We start from the raw sequence: 26,091 nt of genomic DNA, 5'->3' as shown, positions 1-26,091 counted from the left end.
CTCTCTGCCTCTCTGCCTCTCTGCCTCTCTGCCTCTCTGCCTCTCTGCCTCTCTGCCTCTCTGCCTCTCTGCCTCTCTGCCTCTCTGCCTCTCTGCCTCTCTGCCTCTCTGCCTCTCTGCCTCTCTGCCTCTCTGCCTCTCTGCCTCTCTGCCTCTCTGCCTCTCTGCCTCTCTGCCTCTCTGCCTCTCTGCCTCTCTGCCTCTCTGCCTCTCTGCCTCTCTGCTTTTCTGCCTCTCTGCTTCTCTGCTTCTCTGCCTCTCTGCTTCCTGCCTCTCTGCCTCTCTGCCTCTCTGCCTCTCTGCCTCTCTGCCTCTCTGCCTCTCTGCCTCTCTGCCTCTCTGCCTCTCTGCCACTGCCTCTGCCTCTCTGCCTCTCTGCCACTCTGCCTCTCTGCCTCTCTGCCTCTCTGCCTCTCTGCTTCTCTGCCTCTCTGCTTCCTGCCTCTCTGCCTCTGCCTCTCTGCCTCTCTGCCACTGCCTCTGCCTCTCTGCCTCTCTGCCTTTCTGCCTCTCTGCTTCTCTGCTTCTCTGCCTCTCTGCTTACTGCCTCTCTACCTCTCTACCTCTCTGCCTCTGCCTCTCTGCCTCTTTGCCTCTCTGCCTCTGCCCCTGCCCCTGCCCCTGCCTCAGCTTCTCCCTCTCAGCCACTCTGCCTCTGCCTCTGTGCCTCTCATCCTTTGTCTCTGTCCATCTTTTCTCAGCCTCTGCCTCTGTCTCTCTGCCTCTCTGCCTCTGTCTCTCTGCCTCTTCCCCTGCCTCTGCCTAGGCCTCTCTGCCTCTCTCTCTGCCTCTCTGCCTCTCTCTCTGCCTCTCTGCCTCTCTCTCTGCCTCTCTGCCTCTCTCTCTGCCTCTCTGCCTCTCTCTCTGCCTCTCTCTCTGCCTCTCTGCCTCTCTGCCTCTCTGCCTCTCTGCCTCTCTGCCTCTCTGCCTCTCTGCCTCTCTGCCTCTCTGCCTCTCTGCCTCTCTGCCTCTCTGCCTCTCTGCCTCTCTGCCTCTCTGCCTCTCTGCCTCTCTGCCTCTCTGCCTCTCTGCCTCTCTGCCTCTCTGCCTCTCTGCCTCTCTGCCTCTCTGCCTCTCTGCCTCTCTGCCTCTCTGCCTCTCTGCCTCTCTGCCTGCCTCTCTGCCTGCCTCTCTGTCTCTCTGCCTCTCTGCCTGACTCTCGGCCTCTCTGCCTGACTCTCTGCCTCTCTCTCTGCCTCTCTGCCTCTCTCTCTGCTTCTCTCTCTGCCTCTCTGCCTCTCTCTCTGCCTCTCTCTGCCTCTCTCTGCCTCTCTGCCTCTCTGCCTCTGCCTCTCTGCCTCTCTGCCTCTCTGCCTCTCTGCCTCTCTGCCTCTCTACCTCTCTACCTCTCTACCTCTCTACCTCTCTATATGCCTCTGCCTCTCTGCCTCTTTGCCTCTCTGCCTCTCCCTCTCTGCCTCTCTGCCACTGCCTCTGCCTCACTGCCTCTCTGCCTCTCTGCTTCTCTGCTTCTCTGCCTCTCTGCTACCTGCCTCTCTGCCTCTCTGCATCTCTGCCTCTCTGCCTCTCTGCCTCTCTGCCTCTCTGCCTCTCTGCCTCTCTGCCTCTCTACCTCTCTGCCTCTTCCTCTGCTTCTGTTTCTCTGCCTCTCTACATCTCGGCCTCTCTGCCAGAGCCTTTCTGCATCTGCCTCTCTGCCTCTGCCTCTCTTCCTCTGCCTCTCTGCCTTTGCCTCTCTGCCTCTGCCCCTGCCCCTGCCCCTGCCCCTGCCTCAGCTTCTCCCTCTCAGCCACCCTGCCTCTGCCTCTGTGCCTCTCAGCCTTTGTCTCTCTCCATCTTTTTCTCAGCCTCTGCCTCTGTCTCTCTGCCTCTCTGCCTCTGTCTCTCTGCCTCTCTGCCTCTGTCTCTCTGCCTCTTCCCCTGCCTCTGGCTATGCTTCTCTGCCTCTGCCTCTCTGCCTCTCTGCCTCTGCCTAAGCCTCTCTGCGTGTCTGTCTCTCTGCCTCTCTGCCTCTGTCTCTCTGCCTCTTCCCCTGCATCTGGCTATGCTTCTCTGCCTCTGCCTCTTTGCCCCTCTGCCTCTGCCTAGGCCTCTCTGCCTCTCTGCCTCTCTCTCTGCCTCTCTGCCTCTCTCTCCTCCTTTCCGCCCCTCCGCCCCTCCGCCCCTCCGCCCCTCCGCCCCTCCTCCCCTCCGCCTCTCTCTCTGCCTCTCTGCCTCTCCACCTCTCTCTCTGCCTCTCTGCCTCTCTGCCTCTCTGCCTCTCTGCCTCTCTGCCTCTCTGCCTCTCTGCCTCTCTGCCTCTCTGCCTCTCTGCCTCTCTGCCTCTCTGCCTCTAGGCCTCTCTGCCTCTCTGCCTGCCTCTCTGCCTCTCTGCCTCTCTGCCTCTCTGCCTGTCTACCTCTGCCTCTCTACCTCTCTACCCTTCTGCCTCTGCCTCTCTACCTCTGCCTCCCGGTCTATGCCTGTCAGCCTCTTCCTCTGCCTCTCTACCTCTTACTCCGCCTCTCGGCCTCTCTGCCTCTCTGCCTCTCTGCCTCTCTGCCTCTCTGCCTCTCTGCCTCTCTGCCTCTCTGCCTCTCTGCCTCCCTCTCTGCCTCTCTCTCTCTGCCTCTCTCTCTGCCTCTCTCTCTGCCTCTCTCTCTGCCGATCTATGCCGATCTATGCCTCTCTGCCTCTCTGCTTCTGCCTCTCTGCCTCTCTGCCTCTCTGCCTCTCTGCCTCTCTGCCTCTCTGCCTCTCTGCCTCTCTGCCTCTCTGCCTCTCTGCCTCTCTGCCTCTCTGCCTCTCTGCCTCTCTGCCTCTCTGCCTCTCTGCTTTTGCCTCTCTCCCTCTCTGCTTCTCTGACTCTTTGACTCTCTGACTCTGCCTCTCTGCCTCTCTGCCTCTGCATATGCCTCTGTGCAACTGCCTCTGTGCCTCTGACTCTCTGACTCTGACCCTCTAACTGTGACACTATTTCTCTTCCTCTCGCCTCTGCATCTGGCTCTTCCTCTGCAACACTGTATCTCTGCCTCAGTCTCTGCCACTGCTTCTCTGCATCTGCCTCTCTGACTCAGCCTATCTTCCTCTGCATCTCTGCCTCTGCCTCTCTGCCTCTCTGCCTCTCTGCATCTGGCTCTCTGCCTCTCTGCCTCTCTGCCTCTCTGCCTTTCTACCTCTCTGCCTCTCTGCCTCTCTGCCTCTCTGCTTCTCTGCCCCTCTCTCTGCCCCTCTCTTTGCCCCTCTCTCTGTCTCTCTGTCTCTCTGCCTCTCTGCCTCTCTGCCTCTCTGCCTCTCTGCCTCTCTGCCTCTCTGCCTCTCTGCCTCTCTCTCTGCCTCTCTGCCTCTCTGCCTCTCTGCCTCTCTGCCTCTCTGCCACTCTCTATGCCTCTCTCTCTGCCTATCTGCCTCCCTGCCTCCCTGCCTCCCTGCCTTTCTGCTTCCCTGCCTCCCTGCCTCTCTGCCTCGCTGCCTCGCTGCCTCTCTGCCTCTCTGCCTCTCTGCCTCTCTGCCTCTCTGCCTCTCTGCCTCTCTGCCTCTCTGCCTCTCTGCCTCTCTGCCTCTCTGCCTCTCTGCCTCTCTGCCTCTCTGCCTCTTTGCCTCTCTGCCTCTGCCTCTATGCCTCTCTGCCACTGCCTCTGCCTCTCTGCCTCTCTGCCTCTCTGCCTCTCTGCCTCTCTGCCTCTCTGCCTCTCTGCCTCTCTGCCTCTCTGCCTCTCTGTCGGCCTCTCATACTCTGCCTCTCAGCCTCTCTGCCTCTGTGCCTCTCTGCCTCTGTGCCTCTCTGCCTCTGTGCCTCTCAGCCTCTCTCTCTGCCTCTCTGCCTCTCTGCCTCTCTGCCTCTCTTCCTCTCTGCCTCTCTGCCTCTCTGCCTCTCTGCCTCTCTGCCTCTCTGCCTCTCTGCCTCTCTGCCTCTCTGCCTCTCTGCCTCTCTGCCTCTCTGCCTCTCTGCCTCTCTGCCTCTCTGCCTCTCTGCCTCTCTGCCTCTCTGCCTCTCTTCCTCTCTGCCTCTCTGCCTCTCTACCTCTCTACCTCTCTATACGCCTCTGCCTCTCTGCCTCTTTGCCTCTCTGCCTCTGCCTCTCTGCCTCTCTGCGACTGCCTTGCCTCGCTGCCTCTCTGCCTCTCTGCCTCTCTGCCTCTCTGCCTCTCTGCCTCTCTGCCTCTCTGCCTCTCTGCCTCTCTGCCTCTCTGCCTCTCTGCCTCTCTGCCTCTCTGCCTCTCTGCCTCTCTGCCTCTTTGCCTCTCTGCCTCTGCCTCTATGCCTCTCTGCCACTGCCTCTGCCTCTCTGCCTCTCTGCCTCTCTGCTTCTCTGCCTCTCTGCTTATTGCCTCTCTGCCTGTCTGCCTCTTTGCCTCTCTGCCTCTGCCTCTCTGCCTCTCTGCCACTGCCTCTGCCTCTCTGCCTCTCTGCCTCTCTGCCTCTCTGCCTCTCTGCCTCTCTGCCTCTCTGCCTCTCTGCCTCTCTGCCTCTCTGCCTCTCTGCCTCTCTGCCTCTCTGCCTCTCTGCCTCTCTGCCTCTCTGCCTCTCTGCCTCTCTGCCTCTCTGCTTCTCTGCCTCTCTGCTTCCTGCCTCTCTGCCTCTCTGCCTCTCTGCCTCTCTGCCTCTCTGCCTCTCTGCCTCACTGCCTCTCTGCCTCTCTGCCTCTCTGCCACTGCCTCTGCCTCTCTGCCTCTCTGCCTCTCTGCCTCTCTGCCTCTCTGCCTCTCTGCCTCTCTGCCTCTCTGCTTCTCTGCTTCTCTGCCTCTCTGCTTCCTGCCTCTCTGCCTCTGCCTCTCTGCCTCTCTGCCACTGCCTCTGCCTCTCTGCCTCTCTGCCTTTCTGCCTCTCTGCTTCTCTGCTTCTCTGCCTCTCTGCTTACTGCCTCTCTACCTCTCTACCTCTCTGCCTCTGCCTCTCTGCCTCTTTGCCTCTCTGCCTCTGCCCCTGCCCCTGCCCCTGCCTCAGCTTCTCCCTCTCAGCCACTCTGCCTCTGCCTCTGTGCCTCTCATCCTTTGTCTCTGTCCATCTTTTTCTCAGCCTCTGCCTCTGTCTCTCTGCCTCTCTGCCTCTGTCTCTCTGCCTCTTCCCCTGCCTCTGCCTAGGCCTCTCTGCCTCTCTCTCTGCCTCTCTGCCTCTCTCTCTGCCTCTCTGCCTCTCTCTCTGCCTCTCTGCCTCTCTCTCTGCCTCTCTCTCTGCCTCTCTCTCTGCCTCTCTGCCTCTCTGCCTCTCTGCCTCTCTGCCTCTCTGCCTCTCTGCCTCTCTGCCTCTCTGCCTCTCTGCCTCTCTGCCTCTCTGCCTCTCTGCCTCTCTGCCTCTCTGCCTCTCTGCCTCTCTGCCTCTCTGCCTCTCTGCCTCTCTGCCTCTCTGCCTCTCGGCCTCTCTGCCTCTCTGCCTGCCTCTCTGCCTGCCTCTCTGTCTCTCTGCCTCTCTGCCTGACTCTCGGCCTCTCTGCCTGACTCTCTGCCTCTCTCTCTGCCTCTCTGCCTCTCTCTCTGCTTCTCTCTCTGCCTCTCTGCCTCTCTCTCTGCCTCTCTCTGCCTCTCTCTGCCTCTCTGCCTCTCTGCCTCTGCCTCTCTGCCTCTCTGCCTCTCTGCCTCTCTGCCTCTCTGCCTCTCTACCTCTCTACCTCTCTACCTCTCTACCTCTCTATATGCCTCTGCCTCTCTGCCTCTCTGCCTCTCTGCCTCTCTACCTCTCTGCCTCTTCCTCTGCTTCTGTTTCTCTGCCTCTCTACATCTCTGCCTCTCTGCCAGAGCCTTTCTGCATCTGCCTCTCTGCCTCTGCCTCTGCCTCTCTTCCTCTGCCTCTCTGCCTTTGCCTCTCTGCCTCTGCCCCTGCCCCTGCCCCTGCCCCTGCCTCAGCTTCTCCCTCTCAGCCACCCTGCCTCTGCCTCTGTGCCTCTCAGCCTTTGTCTCTCTCCATCTTTTTCTCAGCCTCTGCCTCTGTCTCTCTGCCTCTCTGCCTCTGTCTCTCTGCCTCTCTGCCTCTGTCTCTCTGCCTCTTCCCCTGCCTCTGGCTATGCTTCTCTGCCTCTGCCTCTCTGCCTCTCTGCCTCTGCCTAAGCCTCTCTGTGTCTCTGTCTCTCTGCCTCTCTGCCTCTGTCTCTCTGCCTCTTCCCCTGCATCTGGCTATGCTTCTCTGCCTCTGCCTCTTTGCCCCTCTGCCTCTGCCTAGGCCTCTCTGCCTCTCTGCCTCTCTCTCTGCCTCTCTGCCTCTCTCTCCTCCTTTCCGCCCCTCCGCCCCTCCGCCCCTCCTCCCCTCCGCCTCTCTCTCTGCCTCTCTGCCTCTCCGCCTCTCTCTCTGCCTCTCTGCCTCTCTGCCTCTCTGCCTCTCTGCCTCTCTGCCTCTCGGCCTCTCTGCCTCTCTGCCTCTCTGCCTCTCTCTCTGCCTCTCTGCCTCTCTGCCTCTCTGCCTCTCTGCCTCTCTGCCTCTCTGCCTCTCTGCCTCTCTGCCTCTCTGCCTCTCTGCCTCTCTGCCTCTCTGCCTCTCTGCCTCTCTGCCTCTCTGCCTCTCTGCCTCTCTGCCTCTCTGCCTCTCTGCCTCTCTGCCTCTCTGCCTCTCTGCCTCTCTGCCTCTCTGCCTCTCTGCCTCTCTGCCTCTCTGCCTGCCTCTCTGCCTGCCTCTCTGCCTGCCTCTCTGCCTGCCTCTCTGTCTCTCTGCCTCTCTGCCTGACTCTCGGCCTCTCTGCCTGACTCTCTGCCTCTCTCTCTGCCTCTCTCTCTGCTTCTCTCTCTGCCTCTCTGCCTCTCTCTCTGCCTCTCTCTGCCTCTCTCTGCCTCTCTCTGCCTCTCTCTGCCTCTCTGCCTCTCTGCCTCTGCCTCTCTGCCTCTGTGCCTCTCTGCCTCTGCCTCTCTGCCTCTCTGCCTCTCTGCCTCTCTGCCTCTCTGCCTCTCTGCCTCTCTGCCTCTGTGCCTCTCTGCCTCTGCCTCTCTGCCTCTCTGCCTCTCTACCTCTCTACCTCTCTACCTCTCTACCTCTCTATATGCCTCTGCCTCTCTGCCTCTTTGCCTCTCTGCCTCTCCCTCTCTGCCTCTCTGCCACTGCCTCTGCCTCACTGCCTCTCTGCCTCTCTGCTTCTCTGCTTCTCTGCCTCTCTGCTACCTGCCTCTCTGCCTCTCTGCCTCTCTGCCTCTCTGCCTCTCTGCCTCTCTGCCTCTCTGCCTCTCTGCCTCTCTGCCTCTCTGCCTCTCTGCCTCTCTGCCTCTCTGCCTCTCTGCCTCTCTGCCTCTCTGCCTCTCTGCCTCTCTGCCTCTCTGCCTCTCTGCCTCTCTGCCTCTCTGCCTCTCTGCCTCTCTGCCTCTCTGCCTCTCTGCCTCTCTGCCTCTCTGCCTCTCTGCCTCTCTGCCTCTCTGCCTCTCTGCCTCTCTGCCTCTCTGCCTCTCTGCCTCTCTGCCTCTCTGCCTCTCTGCCTCTCTGCCTCTCTCTGCCTCTCTGCCTCTCTGCCTCTCTGCCTCTCTGCCTCTCTGCCTCTCTCTCTGCCTCTCTCTCTGCCTCTCTCTCTGCCTCTCTCTCTGCCTCTCTCTCTGCCTCTCTCTCTGCCTCTCTCTCTGCCTCTCTCTCTGCCTCTCTCTCTGCCTCTCTCTCTGCCTCTCTCTCTGCCTCTCTCTCTGCCTCTCTCTCTGCCTCTCTCTCTGCCTCTCTCTCTGCCTCTCTCTCTGCCTCTCTCTCTGCCTCTCTCTCTGCCTCTCTGCCTCTCTGCCTCTCTGCCTCTCTGCCTCTCTGCCTCTCTGCCTCTCTGCCTCTCTGCCTCCCTGCCTCCCTGCCTCCCTGCCTCCCTGCCTCCCTGCCTCCCTGCCTCCCTGCCTCCCTGCCTCCCTGCCTCCCTGCCTCCCTGCCTCCCTGCCTCCCTGCCTCCCTGCCTCCCTGCCTCCCTGCCTCCCTGCCTCCCTGCCTCCCTGCCTCCCTGCCTCCCTGCCTCCCTGCCTCCCTGCCTCCCTGCCTCCCTGCCTCCCTGCCTCCCTGCCTCCCTGCCTCCCTGCCTCCCTGCCTCCCTGCCTCCCTGCCTCCTCTGCTTCTTTCTTTTCTGACTCTGTCTCTACCTTCTCTTTCTCTTTCTCTGCCTTTGTCTCCTCTGCCTATGCTTCCTGTGCCTTTTCCTTCTTTGCCTGAGCTCCTGCCTTTTATGCTTCTTCCTCTTCTACCTCTTCTTTTTGTGCATCTGAGTCTGGCTTTTTGTCCTCGGCCTCTTTCTCTTTCTCTGCCACCTCCCCATCTGCCTTTGTGTCCTTGGCCTTTGTGTTCTCTGCCTCTCCCTCTTCTGGTTTATGTTTTCCACCTATGCCTCCTTCAGTGCCTAATTCCACAAAGACAGCTGGACCCCAAAGGAGTTCAGAGATTCAGTTTTTAATCTAAAAATAGAAACATTAGGGCTTTCATATTGTCTAGCTTCCACATCTGTCCCGCACCCACTCTTCTTCTTTTGCTACCCTGAGTATTAAGGTGTACGGACTTTGCCACCAGGCTTCTATGTCTGGCCTCAGGAGTTCATGTGGCTGATCAAGTATGTCGAATTTTCGTCAACATGAAAATTTGGAAATGCTCCACACCAGAAGAAATCAAGAAAAGAAAAATGTGCAGACAAAAAGTGCATAGTAGTTGATGAATGTGAAGAGATCTTGGTTGGAGATGTTGGTGTTACTATAACTGATCCTTTCAAGCATTTCATGGGAATGCTTCCAGAAAGATTAATGCTATGCTTTGTATTATGCCAGCTTTGAAACCAAGGAGTCCAGAAAAGAAGAGCTAATGTTGTTCTTGTGGGTACCAGCATCTCTGAAAAATAAAATGATGTATGCAAGCTCAAAGGATGCCATCAAGAAGAAATTTTCAGGTATAAAGTATTAATATCAAGCAAATGGGCCAGAAGACCTCAGTCAGACTAGTATTGCTGAAAAGCTAGGTGGCTCCTTAATTGAAGCTTTTGAAGGATGTCCTGTGTAGATCACCAGTTAGTGCCTTGAGTTGGAAGCTTCTGTATTTAGCATTATCCTTTCACTGTATAAGTAAAGCAAATATATTAGGCCAGGATCTCACTGAGGAATTTGTCTTCTCATCTTTGAGAGTAAACTAAAAATTTTATAGTGTCTGCAAATACTACCCTACATAAATCTAGCCTTTAAAGTTTCATTTGTGTGGAATTAAATTTTTATTGGCCAAATGCCGATTTATTTATATAAATACAAGGCTGAGGATGTAGAATGAAACATCAAGGAAATGTGAATCCTTTGCAACATAGAAACCAGGACTTCTTCTGAGCCTTCAGTAATAATTGGGAAAAGATAATCATTCATTCACTTGCTAACTAAACACAAACATGACATTTGTGCCAAGTGGATAGCTAGTCTCTTTGAAAAGTTTGAAAATTTTTTTTCTTGTCAAATTGTCTTGCTAAATCACCTAGAATAGGATTGATTTTCCTAGGGAGGCCTTGAATTGGGGAGTCTTCCTGCCTCAGTCTCCTCAGTAGCTTTCTGTATTACAATTATATTATTAAGATTTGAGGGGTTTTTTTTGTATTCTGGTGTTTTCCCTGTATGAATGCCAGTGCACCACATGACTGCAGTGCACAGGGAGGCATCAGACCTCATAGAATTGGAGTGGTGAGCCAGTGGTGAGCAATTATGTGAATAATAGGAACTGAATTCAGGTCCTCTGCAAGAGCAACTAGTAGTCTTACCTGCTGATGCATCTCTTCAGCCTCACAATTTTACTGTAGAAAAATAATAACTGTATAAAATATATTTACTTTTTAGTCATGGATGTTCTGCTTTGTCATTTACCTGAAAGAAATTTTTTCCCATAGACCAGAGGGTGTTTATTTTTACCAACTGCATGCCTTGTGACTTGAGTATATTCCCTTAAATACCACCTGTTATGCTGTAAACATTGACAAGAAGGTGGTTCAAAATGTAGCTGTGACTTCCCCTGTACATAATGAAATCTATTAGATGACTAAGCCAGATAACAGCAGAATGAAGCCCCCAAACAAGCCTCATACATGTATTCAGATGTCATCAAATACACAGGTAAGTGTTGGCTGCTGTAAGCATAAAAGTACATGTTAACAAGCAATATCTGGCAAACTAGCCCACCCTCACTTAGAAGACAACCAACATTTGCTTCAGGCACTTTTCCCCCTTTCAGGAAATCATGATGTCCAGACAGTCTTTCAGCTTTCCCTCAGTGACTTTTTTAGATGTGCTTGGCTGCTCAGGTTCCACATTTCGCTCTGGTCACAGATGGTTTTTCAGGAACTGTGTCCTCCTGGGCTACCTGCCAATCTTTTTCTGGTTCCTGGTCCTCAGATGTCTGGTCTGAAGACATACTGTCTTCCTCTTTTACAGGTGCATCTATTTTTTTTCCCAAGACAGGGTTTCTCTGTGTAGCCCTGGCTGTCCTGGAACTCACTCTGTAGACCAGGCTGGCCTCGAACTCAGAAATCCGCCTGCCTCTACCTCCCAAATGCCAGGATTAAAGGCGTGCGCCACCACTGCCCAGTTTACAGGTGCATCTAAATGCAGCAATATATATAGTTCTTCCAGATGGTCTGCCACTGACTGTAGTGGGGAAGATGGTTTCTGCAAACTCTTAAACTGTCTCTGCCAAGAGACCTGGGACAACCACCAGCAGCGAATCTGAGCTCGGAGATGGGCCCCCTTAACTGCAAGTCCAGCTCCTTTCCATTATTGTTTATCTTTGGTTTCACCTGTGGAAGCTCTAAAATTCTAAAGGTCTAGATCAACTCTGAAGCAACATCAAGCTAGACTACAAGAGGCAGCTGGTGAAGGGCTTGAACCAGTGACTCATTGTTCACATAGAGTGCTGAATTCTGTTTTGGACATGGAATTCCATCATCCCATTCTTTCTCCTCAGCAAATCTCAACTGTGAAGAAGAGTCCCCTGCAGAGCTCAGGAGAATAGTGAAGTCTGAACCCCGCTGAGATTCTCCACTTTGACCATTGACCTCTTTTTCACTATCTTCATATCTATCCCAGTTGGAGACAATCTTTCTTCTAGAAAAATTTCCTTTCTCTTCTCCATAGGTGTCTAAATCACTGTCATCTTCCACCTGCATGCTGGCTCCTCCGCCCCCCACCCCCCCTCACAGCAGGGAAAACCCTGGCCTCTATCCCAGCATCCTCCTCTGACCAGCGCTGTCTCGGACCAGGCCGGCTCTCGGTCCCCTCCAGGCTGCTCCCAGCCTCGCTGGCTGGCGCTGGTGCAGCGAGCCCCAAGCTCAGCCTCCATGAGGCCGCCGAGCACATGAGCTGCTGCAGAGAGTGCAGGCCCCACCAGAGAAAATTTTTGAAAAGAGAATTTAATGAAGATGTAATTGGCAATAGAACATTACTATAGTGTGTGCAGAAACGGCAAGCAATAATGGTAAGAAGAAAAACAGCATAAAACCTAACTGGCAAAAATATGACATTAAAGATCTGTAGAAACTACTACTATGTCAGTAAATCCTTTTAATTCGAGTACGAGAGCCTGTATGATGACCTATTCCAATTCTTAGCAGATGTCTTTATGAGCATAATTCAGAAGAGGAGGCAGGTTAATCCTTGACACTTGATGACCAGTCTTCCAGGGTTAGTTGCCATGCCAGAAGTCCCAATGAAAGATTCTTTCTCAAAAAACATGCTAGATATCTCCTAAGGAATAATACCAGAGGTTGATTTCTGGTCCCCATACTTATGTACACACAGTGTACACACATGCATCTTTATAAACTGAATATATACAAATATCCATACATACATAACAAGATATTTACTACTGAAAATGGTAGTTAGGAACCAAAATACAATTAAGTTTATTAATAGACAAGAAACTCACAAAAAAGCCCCACAAAACACAAAAATGGTACATAAAATATACAAGCAAAAGACATTAAGACAAAAATCTTCAAAGAAAACAATATGAAACAAAAAGTATGCAAAAACTCCAGAATTCATTTTGTGTTGGCAAACGACTCCTTCAAGGGTCTATCCTGAAGTATGATTAATATACCCAGTGAGACTCAATTATAGAAAATTATTTTTTCTTTGCAATCATGTATTAATTAAAGGTGGGAGTGTAAGTCTGTGTCTACGTCTCCTTCAGTGCCGAGAACCTGTCTGCCTATCTGGCTGAATTGAACCTATGTAGGCATACAGTAATATTTTTAAATAGGAAAAATAGTATCTCATTGTAATGTATTTCGGGGGTTAAAGAAATCTTTTTTTAAAAACCCAAATATAGGCTTTTAAAAATAATATTCAGGAAAATTGTTTCAATTTTTTATTAATTTTGAAAATTTATATCTAATTAATACTAAGATTTACTAAATGAAGAAAATTGATGATTTAAAAACCCAAATTAGGAAAACAGAGCAAGAGTGTGTGTGTGTGTGTGTGTGTGTGTGTGTGTGTATTTTCATGTGTGGTAGTATATGTTCATACAAACACTTCTCACCTTATTTTTCAGTAGACTCTCATTAAACCTACAGATTACCGATTCGGCAAGATTGACTGGTTAACAAGCCCTGGGATTCCTCCTCTTAACACTAACTAACACCTGGCTTTTTATAGGTGTAGTGGGGATCTGAAATCAAGTTCTTACTTTATAGAGTAATCTGTTTATCCAATGGAGCTTTATCCATGACCTTCTCTGGTTCCCACAAACCATCAGCTTTCACTTGTAGTTTTTAAATTTTTAAGTAGTTTTTCTCCGTTTTTATTTTTAGTATTTTGTATGAGTCATCCAAGTTTTTTTCCCCTTTACGATATTGAAAAACCCAATTCTATACAATATGGGCCAGTATTTTATCAATACTTTGGACGGAGGATAAATAGTAGAAATTTCATAATGGTTTTAATAAGCTAGATAATAAAGGGGAATGGGGAAGCATGCAAATGAACATATGTTGGTGTTTTAAATTTTTTAAACAGACAACAGTGATGTGCTATACTATAGCAGTCTTGGGCTCAGAGCCGCGGTGGAAAACTGGCAAGTGCTATCTCAGGCATAATGGGGTAATGGACTTGCAATATGAGGCCTCTGAAGGTAGCTGCCCTAACAACTCACTCCATTCACCAATTTTTATCCTTAATTAAATCATTTTTTATCTGCTATGTTTCTACTTATTAACTATTGTCTCCATTTCTGACTCTGAAGTCCAATAATACACTATGCCCACCCCTCAAGCAGCCAGTCTCTTGGTTCAATCCTCCGCATCGTCTGACTTCCCTACTTCCTTTGCGGTTGGTGACATCCGGGTCCCTCCGCCTACTTATATAAGTTGGGAGGTGGGCCCGAGTGGGCATTTTGAAGTTGGAGTTGTACCGGGTCGTGTCGTCCGTTAAAGCTGAGAAACTAGGACATCAGGAAAAGGTAATGCTGAATTTTAATTGTTACCAACAGTTTTATACCTTAGGAGAATCAAATGATTATGTCGGGGAAATTAATTCAGAGTGATTTTGGTTTTGGGGTTTTTTGTTGTTGTTGTTGTTTTATTTTGTTTTGGTTTTTCGAGACAGGGTTTCTCTGTGTATCCCTGGCTGTCCTGGAACTCACTCTGTAGACCAGGCTGGCCTCAAACTCAGAAATCCACCTGCCTCTGCCTCCCAAGTGCTGGGATTAAAGGCGTGCGCTAGCACTGCCCGGCACAGTGATTTTTCTGTCATACTTTGTAGAAATATCTTAAATGCTGTATTAATAAATTATATGTAAATTGGGATATTTATGGACATAAGGGTGTTCCGATATCCTATCGAAAGGATCCTTTCGTTTGGTAGAGCAATGTTGCTTGAGAGGAGGAAATTAGGATTTAAATTATGTATTTGTACGAAACAGGTAGCCGATATCCTTTAAATTATTTGCCTCTCTGTGGTGCTTTAATTTTACATTTGAAGTAAATTATTTGTCTCTCTTTGTGGTGGTTTAGTTTTGGATTTGAAGACGAGGGTGGGGGGTGTTTGTCATGAGATGTTTGTGTAGTGTGCGTTTTCGAGAGCCCGCGCGCGCGAAAAATTTAGGCACCATTTTGTTTCAAGCCGCGCCGCAGCCTTTGTTCTACAGGAGTGACCTTATAGCTTTTCTGCCTCAGGAACACTGGAAGTGTACTTTAAAGGTGTTACACTTTATGGACAACAGTTTTTAGTGCCATTGTCTCTTTGTCCTGATTTTGCCAACAATGCAGGCTCCTGTTGAGCTGCTAGCTACCGCTAGTTAGGTCCAACTTCAGGAACACGCCAATAGGCCCGGTGAACAGGGCTTCCTTGCAGGGGCAAGCTCGTGCTACGCCACTACGTTGATACGTTACAGGTCAGAATTACGCCTGCGTAGAGTTGGACTCCGCCTACTGAAAGGGCGGGCTCAAGCTAGTCTACTCTCCACATAGGTTAGTCTTCATAGAAAGACGTCACTTGCGCCTGCGTAGTGTACACTACTTAGACACAGCCTTCTAGAGAGAATCTCGTGTTACCGCTAGTGCCGAAACCTCTTTTTGTGGTGCTGGAGCCTACTTGGTAGCAGGCTTGTTGGAATGCTTCTGACTTCTGTAGGTAGGCTAGTGAGATGTGGGAACTTGAGTAGAGTTGCTCGGAAAAAGTGGGTTTTTAATATACTGCCCCATAGTAGAGCGGCCCACACTTTTAAAATGTCGGTCCAGTTTGTGAAACAAAGCTGGCTGACGGACGTATGCTAACATGTCACTTTCCCTGAAGGATACATTGGGGAGAATGCTGCCTGGGTCACGCCTTCTGCCAAGATATCACGGCTTGGGTGGGGAGCATACTGTTAGTAGATACCACAGCTCCTGTAAGGCAGGAACCCTAAGTTATCGGTCCCTGGTTAGAATGGGCAAGTGAGACGTTGTAACCTGAAAGGCAAATTTGTTGAAATTCTGCGCTAAAAGCCGCAGGCTCCTTCTATAACACCCATGTGTAGAGCCACCTTGCAGGATATGGTGCCTGAGCAGAACCATTAGTGAGACTTTGCCATCTGAGAAGAGCAGGCATATGGAACCCCCCCCCCCACCTTAGACACCTGCTAGAAAGAGCACTGTCCTTGTAGATCCAGAACAAAGCTGTATAGGACAGATTTGTTGGATGCCCCTAATTTGAAAAGCCACTTGAGTTTGATAGACTGATGGTATGCAGCTACCTGTAAAGGGCAATCTCAGAACTCTGACTGGGTAGGACAGGGTCGTGAGACATTATGACTGAGAAAAGCAGTCTAGTGGAACCCAGGAATCTGGGCTATCTCCACGTGGGAAAGGCAGGCTCTTGGAGCTCTAGAGTTTGGAAAGGACCAATGCTTTGATGCCTGGGTTTGAGTACAATAGGTAGTCTGCTTGGATGGGGCAGGTTGGTCAAATTCCTTAGCTCTGATCGGACAGGTTTTTGCTGCTTATTTCAGAGTAGACTTATAGAAATGTATGCCTGGTGATTAGGTTGTATCGATGGGGCAGGTTTGTGGGACTCTGGCTTGGGAGATTAGCCCTATTAGTGAAAAGGATTTCAAGCTAGTGAAAGAAGCGTCATGGGTAGGGTAGATTCAGCTCCTATGGTGTCACACCCTATATAGGAGCAGTATCTTAAGATTACATGGCCTATGGCAGACTAAATTTATGGCCTTAGGAGAGACTGGTATGTTGCTCCCTTAGTAGAATATTAAGATGCAGACCTCTTGGTGAGCAGGCATCTAAAATTTGACTGGTTTGGTATCACAGGATGTTAAGATGCATTTATAATGTATTCAGGCCAGTGTAACTATCTGGGTAAGGTAAATTGCTAAAGATACTGTTGTTGTAGTTGATTAGGTTCCCAACATGATTTAGCTTGAATATAACAGGTTTCCCTGGTGGCTGCCTTCAGGGGGACACCATCACTTAAATTAAGACCTGTTGCCTGTATAGAGCAGACTTATGGTAGGGGTCACCCTGGGCTAGGAATGCTTGTAGTATGCCTAGACTAGATAGGGCAGTTTTAGGTGATTCTTCTGTTTAGGAGGGTGAAAGGTAGTGCTAAGAGGATACCTTGGTGTAGAGCAGGTCTGGACTATTTATCTTCCCAGTCGTCTTTTCATTCTTTTTTCTCAGCTCTGGTCTCATGTCTGTCTCCTCCCCAGTTGGTATGTGTCATAATTAAAAAATAGAGGCAAAATTTTAGTATGATTTAAATTTCACTCCTAAAGAAAAACCTTTAAATGTACAACTCACAATTTTTTACTTTTTAAGTGATGCCAAAATCTCTGGATTTCAGTTTGGATTTGCCTTCATGGAAGATAAAATTCCCATGTTTTAGACTTGACATATTAAGAGAGACATATTTAGACTTGACAGAGAGAGTATGAGTCAGTCTATCTCTCTGTATATATGTGTGTGTGTGTCTTTGATACGGGGAGTTTAAAAATCTAACCACAATATTTACTGTGTATATCAAGTTTTTTACATCTTGTATTTTTCCTAGATTCTGAGTGTGTTCTTCTCTATATATTCTTGGGTGGGGCCTGTTACTTTCTATGCAGAGCAGGAAATTGTGACAATCACCCTATTTTGTCCTGGGATTACTAGCATGTGGAGTTGTCAGACCCAATTACTTTAATAAAATTCTGTTTCTTCAGATATATCCTGCAAGTATTTTTATTACTCTATTTATAGGTTACTGTTTGTAAAGTATTTTTAATAACCAATAATTTTAAAATAACACTGCCACTGTAGTACTCTACTAAAATACAGGAAAAGTTATCACTGCAAGAAAATGAGAGTATAAGGTGATCCAATTAGTTTTAATATTATGTATCATTCCACAGTAAATAGCATACTACATCGCATAAATGTGAATATTTTTAAGTGAAAATGAATAAAGAACTTTAGTAATTACAACAACCTTTCCCCTACTTAATGAAAACTAGAACTGTTACAGTACGCTAATTGAGCTTTTGCTTCCTTGCATTAAACAGTGGTACATACCTGTAATCTGAGTGGCAGATGTGTAGAAGCAAGAAGAGCCAGCTTGAGCTAAATAGAAAACTGTCATAAATAAATGAAAGAGAAAAGAATAAATATTAGGTTGGGTGTCAGGCAATGTGGTTTTCTTAAGTTGTATTTTCTTAGTGTTTATTTGTATGAATCTTTGCCTGCATGTATGTCTGTGCACCATGTATTTGCATGGTGTTCATATGTGGAAACCAACAGTCCCCTCAAACTGAGTTACTTTTGAACCAGCATGTCATGCTGGGAATCAGATATCAATCTTCTTGAAGAGCAGCCAGTGTTCTTTAACTGAGCTATTTCTCCAGCTTCATAAAAGTTTTAAGCATTATCATTTTATCCTTTTGTCTACTTACAGAAAAATGGCAGAAACTGATAAGCCTGGGAAAATTTTTATAGGAGGCCTCAACATAGCGACAAGACAAAAGACTCTTCAAGTAATATTTGGGAGATTTGGACCAGTTGCACATGGTAATTCTTAAAACCAAACTATATGTCTCTTCAAAGTAAATATAAAGTATTTCTATGATATGTTCATTTTTGAAACTTGGGTGCTTATTTTTATGTTTGTTATAGAACTACTCACTGCAGTGGATAATGTTGCATAAGGAGTGTGAGGTTTGTATATGTATGTACATGCTTGTATGCCTTGCATACTCTGGGTTTATGACAAAACACAAAAAAAGCTGACATTAATTTATGGTTTGTTGATATAGAGAATACAAGTAATAACATGAAATGTAAGATTTTAGGTTTTTTTAAATTAAGATTTGTCTAGAGTGATTGATACTGTGTTCTGTTTAGCCTGTCAAATTAAGGGTTCTATGAGTAACTAACAGTTAAAGAAATGTTAATTTTAGAAATAGAAAAATTAATTTTTTATGTAGTTTTGTCAATAAATGTTTATATATATTGCAGCTATTTTGATGAGAGATCGTGAAACTAAGAAGTCTAGAGGCTTTGGTTTTGTTACTTTTCAAAGCCCTGAAGATGCTAAGAATGCTGTCGAAGAAATGAATGGAGTGGTAAGAATGTAGTAAGAATATACTATTCCTTTCCAGTTAATAACATGAGTTGATGTTTTCATTTTGCTAAAATATGAGCAAAACTTATTTGACTTTTTTTAAACTAGTGCCAAAATTATGTCTAGTAGAATATTTAGACATTGTCACTATATTAAATCTGTATCAAGTTCATATTCTACTTTAAGAGTAAATTGAATACAATCTTTAAAAGAAACAACAAAAAAGGAAAGCATACTATGGGAAAACTGAAAAAAGCTGTTTTTATAATTCATAAAAGAAATTCTAAAGGAAAATATCCTGGAGAAAGTTATGTTTGAGTAAAATTTAGCTGTAAAAAACAGATTACAAGTCTTACAGAAATAAAGTCAAATTGATTTGTTGATTATTGGGATAAATAGAGTTTCTACCTTAACCCTAGTTTATTTTTACCAACTTGGAATTCTCTTTTGTTTTAAAAAACTAGCCATATGAGCGATTTTTAAATGGTCACTGCATCATTTACTGCTATAAGCACTGTTTTAGAGAATTTTATTCAACAGATGCTCTTTGTTTTCTTGCATCAAAATTTTAGAAATAGCATATTCTATAGCAGTTTCAGTAATAAGGAACACTGTATTTTTAACAACTTTAAAAGTCTTTTTTTTTTGTCTTTTGTTTTTTTGTTTGTTTGTTTTTTTTGAGACAGGGTACTCTGTATAGCCTTGGCTGTCCTAGAACTCACTCTGTAGACCAGGCTGGCCTCGAACTCAGAAATCCACTCAGAAATCCGCCTGCCTCTGCCTCCCAAGTGCTGGGTTTAAAGGCGTGCACCACCACTACCCGGCTAAAAGTTTTTTTTTTTTTTTTTTTTCATTTTTTTTCTAGTAACTTTTTATTTTGAGAGGGTAATACAATTTATCGTATCTTTTTTTTCTTTAAAATTCATGGTGTTTGATTAGTTGTTTATCAGATACATAGATAGATGTATATATTCCTAAATACATATAAATACTACCTGCCCAGCCTGTATAATGTTACTTGTATGTATGGCCATTTTGTATTGGATAATCCACAGGAAGTGCTGTTCTTCCAGCACTTAAATGCTTTTATTCTTTGGGCTCTCAACATGCCATTCTGTATTTTAAGCTTTATTTTTCAGATCGTAAAGCACTATAATTCTCTGTTTTTGTCTGATACATTTTTTTTTTCTTTCTGGGAAAACAAACTTGTGTGTATTTACTTTAAGAAATAATTCTAAACCTCATGTTTGATGCAGTAAAAGGTAAAGTATGTAAGTTAAATTTAATTGTGTTGCCTTTTTAAGTCTTTGGATGGAAAAAGAATTAAAGTAGAGCAAGCCAGGAGACCATCATCACTTGAAAGTAGTAACAAGCGGAGACCACCATCCTTTTCAAGAACCAGAGGTGCTTCAAGAATTCTGAAATGTGGAAGAGGGAGAAGTAGCAGACCAAGAAGTCGTCCTTCACGTGAGGAAAATTTGGGTAATGTACATAGTGGAAGCAGTGTGACTGACAATTAGTAAGATTATATAAGTAGAAATATTTCAACTTTTATTCACATTCTCATGAGTAGAGCAGTTACCTTTAATTAGAATAATTATTTCAAAGCACTGTATGATTAATATAAATAACTGACATCTTAATTTAAAATTGAATTTACACCAGAGTATAAATTGCAAAAGAATTCTCTTAAGACATTAGTATTTGTCCTTATATAGTCAACAGATTTTTTGCAAGACTTATTTGTGCATGTCAGTGTGAGTGTTTCCTATCCTGGAGTTACATTTTTAGCTGCCATATGGTTGCTGGGAATTGAACACAGGTCCTTTGGAAGAGCATTCAGTGCTCTTAAACACTGAGCAGCAAGATTTATTTCCAATCATGTTTTTTAGTTGTTCTTTAGAGACCAGTATTGAATGTGAGTTGTAATTCTTAACTATTAGGGAAGTTAAAACTATACCAATAAGAAAATAAAATTGACTTAAAATGCCCAGAACTCCGAAGTACATGTTTCAAACAAATAGAATTGATCAGACAATTTTTGTTGTTGTGTATTCATCTGAAAACTGTTCATTTCTTCTTTTGATGACAGTTTAGCCCACTAAACATAAATCTATCCTCCCGGTATTATCTAAACTTTTAGCTTTTCAAGGCTGTTGACTCTGGAACGGTTTAAAAGAAACAGCACTTTTAAAGTGTGTACATGTTAACTTTAGATGTATGAATGAGAAGATGATGACTCATTAGAATGTTTATAAGCAATGGGCAAGAGTATTTTGTTACTTTTGAAAATAAATTTATTTAAAATATATATCTATATATTTTTATTAACCAACATTAAATAACCAAGTAAGGGTGGTTTGATAATGAGATAGGTGATTTACTGACAGGTGATATTTTCTCAAGTGGATTTTCATTTTGTAATGCTCTCCAAATGATGTTAATGTTTAAATCTAAGTTTTTATTCTCACATGTATAAAAATACACATTTTATTTATGATTGGGAACTAGATGTATGTTATAATGTTTAAGCTAAAATGATTATGAAATATTTAATATGAGTTTCATAGATAGTCCTAGTTTATAAATTATAGTAATTGTTTGGCATGTCTATGTATTAATAGTATTATATAATTTTTTTACCTTGGTTGATATATGGGCTTACATTTAGGTGACAATTTATTTCATAAATGTATCTTGCAAAGTATTATTTGAGACTATAAATATATAAAAATTAATCTGCTTTCTAATAATCTAAGAGTGCTTATTTTATCTGAACTTTAGGTTTTTCTTAATTGGCAATTTTTGTTCCCCCTTTAGTTCTCTGCCATTTCTTTAAACAAAGTGTAGTGTTTAAATTATGCTATTAAAAAAGTGCCCTTTACATACTGTTTGAATTATTCTTACAAAAGGAAATAATTTTACCAGTTTAGAAAAATACTAATTGCTAAGATTACAGTATTGTTTAATGAAGGTTTGCAAGTGATAATTAGACCTTTTTAATTGAACTGTTGATGCCCCTTAGCTAAGTTTGTTTTTTTTTTTTTTTTTTTAAATACAGATGGTGTTAGGTATACTCCTAATTTCAACATGAGCTCTTCTGGGAGACACTTTGCAGGTAAAAGAAGTACATCTTCAAAAAGGGATGGTCCTCCTTCTAAAAGATCTGCAAGTTCTGCTCTGACAAGAAGCAATGTTGGACAGAGAGGACGAGGTAAATACATGCCAGGCAGACATTTTTTGTGGAAATGCAGTTAGCTTATAATAAATGAGGATGAGAAAAATTTAAACAGTTAAAAAAATTGTTTAACATTTAAAAATTTAAACAATTGACAATCACAATCTAATAGGAAACACACACACATGGATATATAAAAGCAAAGTAGGAAAATTTATATTTTTACATCTGTCCAAAGTTTTTAGGCAGGATAACATTTGAATATTTAGAGTACTTAGGTGATAATAGAGTCAACATAATGAAGCATGTTGCAAGCAATATGAGTAAGGAGCATTAAAATAAGAATGTCAGATATGTGAAACATGAATAGCAAGCAAGATTAATCCACAAAATAAGAGGCAGATTGATGCTTGATTACACTGACAACAGTTTGTTTATATTACATTTGTGAGGTAGTTTACTGATATAGCTTCATTAAGGAAGGAAGTATGCCAGATAATATCACATAAGTGATTAATGTTTAATTCTAGGCAGATGTAAAGATGGATCTTGTTTTATAATATTGTAAAAGGTATTTTGCAGAGAAATAGCCAATGTTCTTATGATTACTTTGAGACATCTGAAGCTTGGAATCATTGTATAATAATTTTTAAACTTAATGTCCAGAACCACATAGAAGAGAGATTTCTAGAAATATGCCAAGAAGAGAGCCAGTGTCTTCCAGAAGAGATGAGTATCCATTACCAAGGGATGATGGCCAGTCTTCTAATGATAGGTAAAGAAAAATAGCAAAATGGTTAATTTTCCCATTGTTGAGGAAAAATGTGTTAACTATTGTATTTAGTATCATACAAAAACATTTTATGTAATGAAAACCTTTTATATCCCTCCTCATGAAGTGTGTTTCCAAAACTAGTGAGATGACTTAACAAGTTGAATAACCTTCATGAGGCCTAAGAGGATGTCAGATGTCACAAAATCTTGGGAAAAAATAGTTTTTATTTTCTGGTCTAACACACAGTGAATAAATAGATAAATGGCATACAAAATTTTCTGCAAATTATCTTCTAGAATGAGAAAGATCATTCAGTGGCCAAGTATCTCCTTCATAATATGAAGACCTGAGTTTACATACTCAGGACCAATGAAAAAAGTTAGGCATAAAGCTTATAATCTCATCTGGGTTAGTTGATAGACTTACATGTTGGTTAGAAGACTCTCATGGGTCTGATAGCGTTACATGGAAAAATTTCATGACAGTTAAAAATATGTTCAAAGAGGGTGTGGAATGGACCAAGATTTGAGGATGTCCTTTGATAATCACACTCATTTTCTACGTATGACTAATCTCAAAAACATACCACCTATCCTTAGTACACAAGATAAATACCTTCCAATTATACAATTTTTATTCTGTAAATACAGAGAATATTAATAGAAACAGTTATATAATTTTCAGATTTAATCTTCTAAGTTAATTTTATTAATTATATATATTAATTACATTATATTCTGATGTATATCTATTATTTAAAGCTATGATTTTGTGTTGTAGCAGTGCTAAGGACATTCATATACAGATAATAGAGTTTTTATTTTCAGTTATTTTACGTGTACTGGAGTTGAATTGCTGGGTAGTATATTATGTAGAACTATGGCATTTTACATTTCTATCACTGATGGTCAAAGTTGTAACTTTTATGAAGTCTCTTCCTCTATAAATACTGTATCACCTGCACTTTTTAAAGTTAGCCAGCTTTATAGCAGTATTTCATTAGCACATTTGATGGAGTAGTATTCATGTATCCAAGTCATGTTTGGGTCCATTGTTTTAGCTTACTTGGAGAAGTGCCCATTTATATTTTGCCAGATACCCTGGATTCACTGGCCAGTTAGCTAATTGGCCAGTTCCAGGACAGTAAGAAACACTCATAAAAGTTTGGATGGTTGTTTTTAATTTCTTAAGTTATTCAAGGAGATATGCATCAACATCTAGAGGATATCGTGACTATGGCAATTACAACTCTCGGGATGAACATGCATCTAAAGTCTTCAGGTATTACAATTTCTTACGAAATGTGTTGTTGAAATTGTTAGTTCTTGTGTTAACTAAAACTTCCTTTTAAAATTTAGTGATCATGCTGGCTATCGTGGGGGACGTGATAGAGATTTCTCTGAATATTTAAGTGGAAGTTCATACAGAGATACATATGGAAGTTATGGTAAGTGTCCTATTTTGACTCAGTTAATAATTGCCATCTTAGTGAATTTTATACATATAGAGAAATGTAACATGGATTATTCATTAGTTAGATGTTTGCAGTATTTGTACTTCCTGCATTCTTAACTGATTTGTATTATGAATAAATGGGCAGTGTTACATTTATTCTATTACATGAAAAAAAAATTATGTCCATAGTTAATACTATGACTATAGAGGTAATATATGCAGTTAAAATTCTAGCTTATTTTTTGAAAATTAAATGCACATATTTATAAGTAATTGGAACTTAAATAAAATGGTACAATTTTTTAAAAGCTGGTTTGTTACTTTGGTCTACTTTAGGAAGCTTCCATGAGGCACCATCTGCAAGAGGGACTTACAGTGGAAACAGCCGCTATGATGACTATAGTAGCTCACGAGATGGATATGGTGGAAGACGAGAAACATACTCAAGCAGCCAAAGTGACAGATATTCAAGTGGCTATGAACGTAGTGGTAGACAAGAAGTGTTTTCACCTATTGATAGAGAATATTCTGAGCATGGGGGCAGACAAGAAAGAGGGCATTCACCAATGGATAGGCTGTATAGTGCATCTTGTGAATCATACAGTAGTAGTTCAAGGTTTGGAGGATATCATGGAGGTCATGGGAAAAGCAGATACGAAAGTGGAGGCAGGTACTAAAATAAAAGTTGTAAGTCATGTACCAAACATCATTTCTAAGAAGAAAAATGAGATGTTATTCCTGTGTTCTCTGAATGTTAAAATAAATAGGTTGACTTAGGAGATAAGGCATATATTAAGTTTTACTGTATTGTCTGAATACTGAAATACATTGGTTTGGGGGAAAGTGAAATAATAACTAACTTTCCATCCATGAATTCTTCTAGAACGTAAAACAAGAAAGCTTTAACTGTTGAAAAATAATTCTTTGTTAAGTAAGACTTGTTAATGTTAAAGTAGAATTTAACAGTAGAGATTAAGTATCTGCATTGTCAAAAAAAAAAAAAGTCTGTCGATAAAAATTTAAAAACTGCTGTTGTCTGATTTTGTTGCTGACTAACAAAGTATTCCTTATTTTTGATGGTTTTTCCTTCAGGTGGGATCAATAATCCCATCTGCTGTCAGTGTAAATGTTAGCTATGGTTCTTTAGCCAGTTTTAAAGCCTGGGTTAGAGCCTTTAGTTCAGCTTTCTGGGCTGAAGATCCCTGCAACAAATCAGTTGTCCAGAGTGCAAGTCCATTACCGCCACCCTTGAATATCTGATTCCATTCTGGATGAAGCTGCTATCTGTGAAGTAGGTACACATTCCTCATCTGGCCAGACTGTATCAGTCAAGTCTGGCCTGATATTCTGGATATGCCCCAGAATTATTGGGCAATCTTGCTGCAAGTCTGAGGATGAGTCAGGTAGCAACGTAGCTGGGTTTAGGGCAGATGATGGGTTATATGTTATTCGAGGGGAATTCAGAAGTAGAGCCTGAAAGTTCACCATTCTGGCTTTGGACAGACACCGGCTGGGTATATTCTTAAGGATGCCCTCAATAGCATGGGGAGGGGGTGGTGATAAGAAGTTTTTTGTCATATGGTTATTTTGTCAACATCCTTGACTTTCAGGACACTGATAGCTGTGATCCAGAAGCAGGCTGGCCATCCTTGGGCCACTGGGCCCAGCTTTTTAGATAAATAAGCCACAGGTCTTTTCTATGGTCCCAAAGTTTGGGTGAGCACCTCCTTTGCTCTCCCCTTTCTTTGATGCACTTACTAGTGGAAAGGTTTGTGAATCTCAGGAGGGCCAAGGCCTGTGACTCCAATAAGGCTCTTCTTATTAGAGTCTTAAAAGCCATGTCAATCTCAAGAGTCCTTTCTACTTTGTCTTCTTGGCCCCGGGAGGCCTTATTTAATTGTTTGGCTATCTCAGTGAACCCTGGTATCCAGAGTCCTCAAAACCCATCAGATCCCAGAAATTCCTGTACTGGCCTTTGGGTTGATGGAACTGTGATGTTAAGGATGATTTTCTTCCCAGTGTCTTGACAGCATGTTTTGGCCAGACCTCTTTGAATATGTACTCCAGATAGGTGACCTCAAGTTGACAAAACTGGGCCTTAGCAGACTCTCAGTAGCCAAGTTGACTCAGTTCCAGGAGGTCTCATGTGGCCTCCTGACATGTCTCCCAAGTCGGGGTTCTCAACACATACTGGAGTAGAGTTATTTGGGGGTGGACCCACAGATACTCACCCAAGTCCTCATGTAGTTCCTCTTCAAAGGTGGTAGGTTTAGAGACCAAATCTTTCAAATTCAAACTCCACTTTAGAGAACCTGACCTAAGCTTGAACTCAAGTAAACTTAACAGGCCAGAACCTAGCATTAGTTTCCAAGTTATTTCTACCACCACCACCACCACCAAATAAAACCCGAGCCTAGCTCCAATATCTAGGATCACCCCCTTCCCCCCAACAAGACCTGCATCTCCAGGTTACACCCCCAACAGGACCAGTGACTACAGGTTATTCCCCAATAGATCTGCACCCCAGGTTGTAAGCCCACACCATTCCTAATGACCGCTAACACAGAGGGAAATAGAAATTAAGTTTATGATTTGACTCTCAGCACCAGCCAATTATGCTAAAGGCCATAGTAGTTTTCCAATTAGCTTTCCAAGTAGCTTGCACACTTATTCCCCCCACAACCTGCTGCTTGCTATAAAGCCTTGTTTGGATAGATGTTCAGGGCTCCTCTCTATCAAAAGCAGTCCTGCCTGTCAGAGG

At 44.6% G+C, this 26,091-nt stretch overlaps 1 protein-coding gene and 2 pseudogenes across 1 annotated transcript; 2 read left to right on the top strand and 1 right to left on the bottom strand.

Annotated features, from left to right (window-relative positions):
• Positions 1-8,429: 8,429 nt before the first annotated feature.
• LOC117701533 (destrin pseudogene) lies at positions 8,430-8,863 on the top strand (annotated as a pseudogene).
• Positions 8,864-10,062: 1,199 nt separating this feature from the next.
• On the bottom strand, positions 10,063-11,170 carry LOC117701534 (cell death regulator Aven-like; annotated as a pseudogene).
• Positions 11,171-17,260: 6,090 nt separating this feature from the next.
• Positions 17,261-24,102, top strand: LOC117701532 (RNA-binding motif protein, Y chromosome, family 9-like). Its single transcript, XM_076706261.1, is given in 9 exon segments — positions 17,261-17,369; positions 17,817-17,923; positions 19,227-19,404; positions 20,984-21,136; positions 21,767-21,875; positions 23,076-23,156; positions 23,234-23,326; positions 23,671-23,939; positions 23,942-24,102. Coding segments are annotated over 9 exon segments (1,170 nt in total). The 3' UTR covers positions 24,013-24,102.
• The last annotated feature ends 1,989 nt before the right edge of the window (positions 24,103-26,091 follow it).

This window comes from Arvicanthis niloticus, unplaced genomic scaffold, assembly GCF_011762505.2.
Source record: "Arvicanthis niloticus isolate mArvNil1 unplaced genomic scaffold, mArvNil1.pat.X pat_scaffold_1275_arrow_ctg1, whole genome shotgun sequence".
NCBI lineage: Eukaryota > Metazoa > Chordata > Mammalia > Rodentia > Muridae > Arvicanthis > Arvicanthis niloticus.
Note: the sequence above shows the minus strand (reverse complement) of the source record. Positions and strands in the feature narration are given on the sequence as shown.